This window comes from Anolis sagrei, chromosome 4 (assembly GCF_037176765.1).
Source record: "Anolis sagrei isolate rAnoSag1 chromosome 4, rAnoSag1.mat, whole genome shotgun sequence".
NCBI classification, from domain to species: domain Eukaryota; kingdom Metazoa; phylum Chordata; class Lepidosauria; order Squamata; family Dactyloidae; genus Anolis; species Anolis sagrei.
Genome location: NC_090024.1, coordinates 358980 through 367963, shown reverse-complemented (window position 1 = coordinate 367963; position 8984 = coordinate 358980). Strand labels below are relative to the sequence as shown.

The 8984-nt window shown below is 48.9% G+C and overlaps 1 protein-coding gene across 1 annotated transcript; it reads left to right on the top strand.

Moving 5' to 3' along the window:
* Window positions 1-579: 579 nt before the first annotated feature.
* Window positions 580-8513, top strand: LOC132775227 (zinc finger protein 436-like). The gene is made up of 2 exons (XM_067467177.1): window positions 580-624; window positions 7048-8513. The coding sequence occupies exon 2, from the start codon at window positions 7227-7229 to the stop codon at window positions 8178-8180; it is 954 nt and encodes a 317-aa protein (XP_067323278.1). The 5' UTR covers window positions 580-624; window positions 7048-7226; the 3' UTR covers window positions 8181-8513.
* The last annotated feature ends 471 nt before the right edge of the window (window positions 8514-8984 follow it).

The window sequence follows — 8984 nt, the reverse complement described above, 5'->3', positions numbered from 1 at the left end:
GTTCAGCCTTTACACGAGAGCTTCACCCAATAGCTTGACACAAGAAGATCTTCAACCTTCCCTAAGAGACTAAGAAAACCTACCTCACACTGAGGCCTTCTCACAGACTGAGATCTTTCTCCCACTGAGGCAAACCAACACTGAGGCCTACTCAGCTCCAGGCACACCAGCTTATAGAGGAGCTTTCAAGGGAATTCCTCAAGATCCTTCTCACAGACTGAGATCTTTCTCCCACTGAGGCCAAGCAACACTCCCCGGAGGCTGGCTGACTGACTCCCTCCCTCCAGTCCACGCAGAGAGAGAGAGAGAGAGAGAGAGAGAGAGAGAGAGGCCGGCAGGGGGCGCTCCTGCTTTGGGCGGGCTCTCCTCCTCCTCCTCCCCCTCCCCCTTCGAACGTCACTCAGCCAGCCAGCCCGCCTCCCAGTGGGAGGGCGGCCAATTGGGAGCCAGGCCGCTCCGCAGAGGCCCCGCCCACCGCGAGAGAGAGAGGGAGGGAAGAGGGTAACGGACGTCCCTCAGGCCCCGCCCCCTTGGCCGTGGCGGGCGGGCGGGCGGGCGGGCGCCATTTTGGGAGGAGGAGGAGCCAAAGGCGGCAGAGAGAAAGAGAGAGAGAGAGAGGCTGAGGTGAGCGGAGAGCAAGAAGGGAGGGAGGGGTGAGGATTTAAAGGGGTGGAGTGTCCCTCCCTCCCATGGGAGAAAGAAAGAAAGAGAGAGAGAAAGCAAGAGGCCCTCTCTGCCGCCTGCCCACCTCCCTCCCTCCCTGTGGCGCCCGCCTTGGCCTTGTGGGCAGAGGAGGAGGAGGAGGAGGCGCCGCGGCCTAGCAAGGAAGGAAGGAAGGCAGGAAGGAAGGCCTCCCTCCCTCCCTCCCTCCTCCCCTCCAAGGGCCGGCGGGGTCCCCTCTGTCCCTCTGCGAGGGAGGGAAGGAGGGAGGGTCAGTCTCCTCACGGGTTCCAACCTTCAGGCATAGAGAAAGCTGTCTTCCCCAAGGAAGGAAGGCTGGCTACCCTGGCCGGAATCCCTCAGGCCGGGTGGCGGGGAGTGTCCCCCTCCCTCATAGAATCCTAGAATGAAAGAGTTGGAAGAGACCCCCTCATGGGCCATCCAGCCCAACCCCATTCTGCCAAGAAGCAGGAATATTGCATTCAAAGCACCCCTGACAGATGGCCATCCAGCCTCTGTTTCAAAGCTTCCAAAGAAGGAGCCTCCACCACACTCCCTCCGGGGCAGAGAGTTCCACTGCTGAACGGCTCCCGCAGTAATAGAATCCTAGAATCCAAGAGTGGGAAGAGGAGACCCCCTCCTGGCCCATCCTCCAGCCCAACCCCATTCTGCCAAGAAGCAAAAATATTACATTCAAATCACCCCTGACAGGAGACCATCCAGCCTCTGCTTAAAAGCTTCCAGAGAAGGAGCCTCCACCACACTCCGGGGCAGAGAGTTCCACTGCTGAACAGCTCTCACAGTCATAGAATCCTAGAATCAAAGGGTTGGAAGTGACTTCCTGGGCCATCATCCAGCCCAACCCCATTCTGCCAAGAAGCAGGAATATTGCATTCAAATCACCCCTGACAGATGGCCATCCAGCCTCTGCTTAAAAGCTTCCAAAGAAGGAGCCTCCACCACACTCCAGGGCAGAGAGTTCCACTGCTGAACGGCTCTCACAGTCAGGAAGTTCTTCCTCATGTTCAGATGGAATCTCCTCTCTTGTCGTTTAAAGCCATTCTTCCCTTGCGTCCTAGTCTCCAGGGAAGCAGAAAACAAGCTTGCTCCCTCCTCCTCCCTGTGGCTTCCTCTCACATATTTATACATGGCCCTCATCATATCTCCTCTCAGCCTTCTCTTCTTCAGGCTAAACATGCCCAGTTCCCTAAGCCGCTCCTCATAGGGCTTGTTCTCCAGACCCTTGATCATTTTAGTCACCCTCCTCTGGACACATTCCAGCTTGTCAATATCTCTCTTCAATTGTGGTGCCCAGAATTGGACACAATATTCCAGGTGTGGTCTAACCAAAGCAGAATAGAGCATGGGGAGCATGACTTCCTTATAGAATCCTCCCTCATAGAATCCTAGAATCAAAGAGTTGGAAGAGACCTCATGGGCCATCCAGTCCAACCCCATTCTGCCAAGAAGCAGGAATATTGCATTCAAAGCACCCCTGACAGATGGCCATCCAGCCTCTGCTTAAAAGCTTCCAAAGAAGGAGCCTCCACCACACTCCCTCCGGGGCAGAGAGTTCCACTGCTGAACGGCTCTCACAATCAGGAAGTTCTTCCTCCCCCCCTCCCCGTGTGGCGGCCTGGCCATGCTCCAGGCAAGGCTGGGGCACTCTCTCCCGACCTTCCCCCCACACAGAACCTGAGGCTCGGAAGGAAGGCACCTGGGGGGCCCTTCAGCCCAAGTCCAAGGCAGGCAGGCCGGTGGGCTCTTCCTCCGAGGTGGGGAGGGAGGGAGACCTCTTGGGAGAGAGGGACAGGGCCACGAATCCCTTCCCAGCACGGCTTCTTCCTATTGCCATTCCCAGGGGGAGGGAGGGAAAGAAAAGGGGCATCAGGTCACAGAAAAACATTACTTGTTATTATTTATCCTGTCAGGAGAAAACCAAATAGTTGTGCTGCATTTTTGGACAAACAGACAAACGAAACACAAAGTTTGCAAGATTGGTATTCTATTAAATGTCCCTTGACCAGTATCTGTCCCCTTGGGGTGCTGCCTCTGGTGTGGCCGCAAGGAGGTCCTCCCTGGTGCATCATGTGGAAGAAGAGCTCAGGGTGCATTGCAGCAGGTGGTCAGTGGTTGGCTCTTCTCCACACTCACATGTTGCGGATTACTCCACTTTGTGGCCTCATTTCTTGAGGTTGGCTCTGCATCTCGTGGGGCCAGAGCGTAGTCTGTTCAGCACCTTCCAAGTTGCCCCATCTTCTGTGTGCCCAGAGGGGAGTCTCTCATTGGGTATCAGCCATTGGTTGAGATTCTGGGTGTGAGCCTGCCACTTTTGGACTCTCGCTTGCTGAGGCGTTCCTACAAGTGTCTCTGTAGATCTTACAAAACTATTTCTTGGGACATAAACATTGAGACATACAGATTCTATGCAACTACATTAGATTTACAACTACATGTCTAAGGAATAAAGGGGAATTACATGTTCACTCACCATTCACACACATGTACATGCCTCCATCCTCATGCTCCCAAATATTATCCTATCCTTTCCTCCCTCCTTGGAGAAGAACACCTGTTTGGGCAGACCCTGCTTCCCTGCAGCCTCACAACACACACTTCCCAAACTTCTTTCCCTCAGAACAATGCCAAGCTTTGGCTATTGCCCCCCTCAACACTTTGACCTAGGAAACCCCCCCCCCCCCACTATCTTACACTCTTTCTCTATGAGTTCCCCATGCAAACGACCAACTCCTTTTATCTCCCCCTGAGTTTTTAAACCATTTCATTGTACATGCGGCCCGCTCACTGTTATTGTGTTGTTTATTTGCTTTCTTATGTTGTGTCTATACTGCTTGTTGTATTTATATGCTTTGTACTTTATTGCGATGTCTGTTTTATTTTATCTCTTTCACACGTACTGCTCTCGAGCCAGTCATCATCGTCCCCCATTCTGTATCGTTGCATTTTGTTTTTTCTGCCTAAGTGGAGTATCTTGCATTTGTCCCTGTTGAACTTCATTTTGTTAGTTTTGGCCCATCTCTCTAATCTGTCAGGATCGTTTTGAATCCTGCTCCTGTCTTCTGGAGTATTGGCTCTCCCTCCCAATTTGGTGTCGTCTGCAAACTTGATGATCATGTCTTCTAGCCCTTCATCTAAGTCATTAATAAAGATCCACTCCATCTTGCTGAGGTTGAAGATGACTTTCTTTTTGTGAGAAGACCGAGGCAAAGAAGGCATTAAGTAGTTCTGCCTTTTCCCTATCATCCCCTGTCAGCATTGCCCTATCGCCTCCTTGTTTTTCCTTTTTCTACTGACATAAGAAAAGAAGCCCTTTTTAATTGTTTTTAATGTCCCTGGCAAGCCTGACCTTATTTTGTGCTTTAGCCTTGCGGACCTTTTCCCTACAGGTGTTGGCTATTCTTCTTTGGTGATTTCTCCCTTTTTCCACTTCTTGTGCATGTCTCTTTTGTGTTTTAGCACAGTTAGAAGTTCTTTGGACATCCATTCTGGCTTCTTTGCACTTGTCCTATTTTTTCTCTTTATTGGCACGGTTTGCAATTGTGCCTTGAGTATTTCACTCTTGAGAAATTCTCATCCATCCGTAACTTCCTTGTCTTTTAGTATCTGTGTCCACGAAATGCTGCTCAGTGTTTCCTTCATTTTTTGGAAATCAGCTCTCCTAAAGTCCAAAATGCAGGTTTGACTTGTCTTAGTTTCGGCCTTCTTTTGTACCTAAAATTGCAGGAGCACATGGTCACTTACCCCTAAGGATCTGACCACTTAAACCGCATCGATCAGGTCGTCCGCATTTGTTAGGATGAGATCAAGAGTAGCCAACCCCCTTGTTGCCTCTTCTACCTTCTGGACCATGAAATTGTCTGCAAGGCAAGTGAGGAATTTGTTGGACCATGTACTCTTGGTCGAGTTTGTTTTCCAGCAAATATCAGGATAGCTGAAATGGCCCATGACTACTACATCTCTTCTCTGTGCCTGTTTGGTCAACTGTTGGCAGAAGACTTCATCAAGTTCTTCCTCCTGGCTTGGAGGTCTGTAGTAGACGCCTACAACAAGGTCTTTTTGAGTCCCAGTTCCCTGATTCTTATCCAGATGCTTTCAAGCAGATTTCCCGGATTGCTGTCTTGCATCTCTTCTGCAGCGTAAGAGTTTTTGACATATAAGGCTACTCTGCCTCCTCTCCCCTTTGTTCAGTTTCTGTGAAAGAGGTTATAGCCCTCGGTGTCTACATTCCAACGATAGGAGTCATCCCACCAGGTTTCAGTGATGCCTATGATATCATATTTGTGGTGTTGTGCTAAAAGTTGGAGTTCGTCTTGTTTATTTCCCATGCTCTGTGCATTAGTGTAAAGAAATGTGAGCCCCTGAGATCTTCCCCTGAGCTGTTTAATTGGGATTATTGTGCTTTTGGTACTTGGTCCTCGTTGTGTTTGTGCAGCCTTCCGTTTAGCCTTCTAGCGGTTCCCTGACATTGTGGGTAAAGTAGTGTTCGCAAGGCTGTTGTCTCCCTCCCCCGGTGGACGAGCCACTGATCAGTATCTAAGCCATTCTGGTCTTCCCCAATATGTTGTGTTTCTTGGTCAAGTGATAGTTGTGTGAGAATTTGCAATCTATTGTGTAACTGCAGCTGGGTAGAGGTATTCTGTGGAGTCTTCCAGGTCCTATGTTTCTTTCTAAGGGTGACATGTCTCCAAGCTTGAGGGTTGTCCACATCTGAGGTGATCTCCTCTTGCGCCTCCCCATAATGTTGGTGTGCTATGGGCAGCGTATATAGGACAGTGTGGTGTGTGGTGTCTAAGAACACCTCAAATTTCTGAATGTCTTTAAGGGTCTTAATACGGTCCTCTGTTGTTGGATCCTCTGTTCCATGTGAGTAACTGCTTACACTTGGGGCAGATGTAATTGAGTAATTGTTGCGCGAAAAAGCTGAACATGCCATAGCTTGTGCATGAGACAGGAAGATTTTGTGTTTGTTCCATCTGCAGGCTGCTAATTACCTCCTCTTGGTGTGTGTTTTATGTTGTCTGTAAGCAGAGGAGAAAGTGTAGGTTAGTGAGTTGTGAGTTCTGGCTTATATAGGGTAAACAGGAAGCAGCAATGACTCACTCTGAGAACAATGAGCCGCTAATTGCTGCCCTGCACTGCCGGCTTAAAGAATGTAGCCTCGCCCCGCCTCTCAAACAAAGCAATAATCACAGCAGCAGCTAATTTTAAACACTCAGTCAGATTCCTAGTGCCCTCTAAGACAAAGCTTACCTGAAGCAGAAGGGAAGAAAATGGCTTTTTGCTTCCTCAACTTCTGTGGGAGCACAACTGCCCCTTGAGTTCAGGCCCCGCCTCTCAAACAAAGCAAACACTCAGCAGCTAATTTTAAACACTCACTCAGATTCCCAGTGCCCTCTAAGACAAGGCTTAACTGAAGCAGAGAGGAACAAAATGGCTTCTTGCTTCCTCAACTTCTGTGGGAGCACAGCTCTTGCTTAGCTGCAGGATTCCTTTACGAAAAGTCAGAAAATTTGGTAGCAGCAGGCATCTGATTTGGTGTATTGTCGAAGGCTTTCATGGCTGGAATAACTGGGTTGTTGTAGGTTTTTTGGGATTTATGGCCATGTTATAGAAGCATTCTCTCCTGACATTTTGCCTGCATCTCTGGCAGGCATCCTCAGAGGTTGTGAGGTTTGTTGGAAACTGGAAAATTGGGTTTATATATCTGTGGAAGGTCCAGGTGGGAGAAAGAATTCCTGTCTGTTGAATCCAGGTGTGAATGTTTCAGTTGGCCACCTTGATTTATCAAACCTCACAACCTCTGAGGAAGCCTGCCACAGATGCAGGCGAAACGTCAGGAGAAAATGTTTCTAGAACATGGCCATACAACCCAAAAAAACACCCCATCTAATTTGGGATGCTCAGAAAGCAGACCTGGGACTCGTGATGGGAAGGGAGGCAGCACAGCCATCTCGGTGTCCCTTCTGAGCATTGAGCCCATTCCTGGTCATTCAGGGACACGCGTGATCCAGCGAACGGTGCCCTTGAGTCTTGCCAAGGACCGCTCCTTTCTCCCGGCCAGCCTGCCTTCCATTCCTTTTCTACATTTCTGTTCATCCCAATAAAATCAATATGATGCTCCAGAATTAGGATTTCCCCATTTTTCCTTCTCTTCCTCCATCCCTCTCTTCTTCTGAATACATTCCCTTCTTTTCAAAGAACCATTGATTCCCACGGCTGGTCTCTGGATATGTGCGTGAGGCCCCAGTGTCGTCCTTTCTTGGTATTTCCATTTTCAACGTGACCCATGAAGGGGAAGGGGGAAATCTTGGAGGTAGAGAAGGTCTCTGGCTTCCATCCTTGATCTTTCTCTTCTTTCTTCACCAGGGAAGGGAGGACTCTTTGGAGCGACCTCTTGGATGCAGTAAGGAAGCCAATAACACAGGGAGAAGACATCCTCTCGAGGCGATGATCTTGCTGAATTCTTGACTTCACTTACAGAGAACAAAGGAATAAAGAAGAGTCAAGTCTCTGTATTGGAATTAAACACCCGTATCATTCTTGACATGGAGGAGAAAGCGTCTAAATGCCTGGAGTGTGGAAAGAGCTTCACTCGGAGGCATGATCTGCAGCAACATGTAAAGACTCACACTGGGGAGAAACCCTATTCTTGCCTGGAGTGTGGACAGAGCTTTTCTCATAGTTCAGGTCCACGTTCACATCAAAGGATTCACACTGGGGAGAAACCCTACTCCTGCCTGGAGTGTGGAAAGAGCTTCACTCGGAGGGATCATCTGCAGCAACATGTAAGGACTCACACTGGGGAGAAACCTTATTCCTGCCTGGAGTGTGGACAGAGCTTTGCTCATAGTTCACACCTACGTATACATCAAAGGATTCACACTGGGGAGAAACCCTATTCTTGCCTGGAGTGTGGACAGAGCTTTTCTCATAGTTCAGGTCTACGTTCACATCAAAGGATTCACACTGGGGAGAAACCCTATAAATGCCTGGAGTGTGGAAAGAGCTTCAGTCGAAGGCATAATCTGCAGCAACATGTAAGGACTCACACTGGGGAGAAACCCTATTCCTGCCTGGAGTGTGGACAGAGCTTTGCTCAACGTTCACATCTACATTCACATGAAAGGACTCACACTGGGGAGAAACCCTATAAATGCATGGAGTGTGGACATAGCTTTGCTGATAGTTCACATCTACGTAGGCATCAAATGACTCACATTGGGCAGAAACCCTATAATTGCCAGGAATGTGGACAGAGCTTTGCTCAGATTTCAGGTCTACGTTCACATGAAAGGACCCACACTGGGGAGAAACCCTATACATGCATGGAGTGTGGAAAGACCTTTGCTTATAGTTCAGCTCTACGTTCCTATCTAAGGACTCACATGGGGGAGAAACCCTATACATGCCTTGAGTGTGGACAGAGGTTCACTCAGAGTTCTCATCTAAATAAACATGAAAGGACACACACTGGGGGAAAAACCCTTATGAATGCTTAGAGTGTGGACAGAGCTTCACTCGTAGTTCACCTCTACATAAACATCAATGAACTCACCCTGGGGAGAAACCATTTATAGACATAGCATAAAGTCTTAAAATGATAGAATAATACAGTTGGAAGAGACGACATGGGACATCCAATCCTGCAATGATTTCATAAGCTTCATGTGCTTTTACGGATTTGGCCAATTTTTAAAAAATATTAATGATGTTTAGTACAGTTTTAATATTTGTATATTTTAAGTTGTATTCCAACGCTGTTAATTTGTGAGCCGCTTTGAGTGTCCGAATGGAGAGAAAAAGTGGGATATAAATAAGTATAATAACAATAATAGCCATGCGGGGGGGGGGGAGTGCTACTGGTCGGGCGGGGGCATTAAGGTAATTGGAGGGAGGAGGAGGAGATGCGGGAGAAGGAGACCTCTAATTCGACCTAGGGAACGTGATAATGCTACGATCTCCTGAGAAGGTAAGTTTGGGTACCCAGGATGGCATTTCCTCCGGATTAAGGGTGGTGCTGTTGAACTCCAGGTCGGTCAATGGTAAAACAACCTTCATCCAAGATCTAATCCTGGAGGAGCGGGCAGACCTGGCGTGCATTACGGAGACTTGGTTGGATGAAGCTGGAGGATTAAATCTAACCCAGCTGTGTCCACCAGGTTTCTCCGTACAGCACCAGCCGATATCTGGAGGTGGGGTTGCAGTGGTCTATAGGGATACCATCTCCCTGACCAGGTGCCCCATCCCGCAGTCAACCACTTTTGAATGTGTCCACCTGAGGGTAGGTGACTAGGACAGAATAG

Coding starts and splice junctions, on each gene's coding strand:
- LOC132775227 (XM_067467177.1), top strand. CDS start 7,227: ATGGAGGAGAAAGCGTCTAAATGCCTGGAGTGTGGAAAGAGCTTCACT.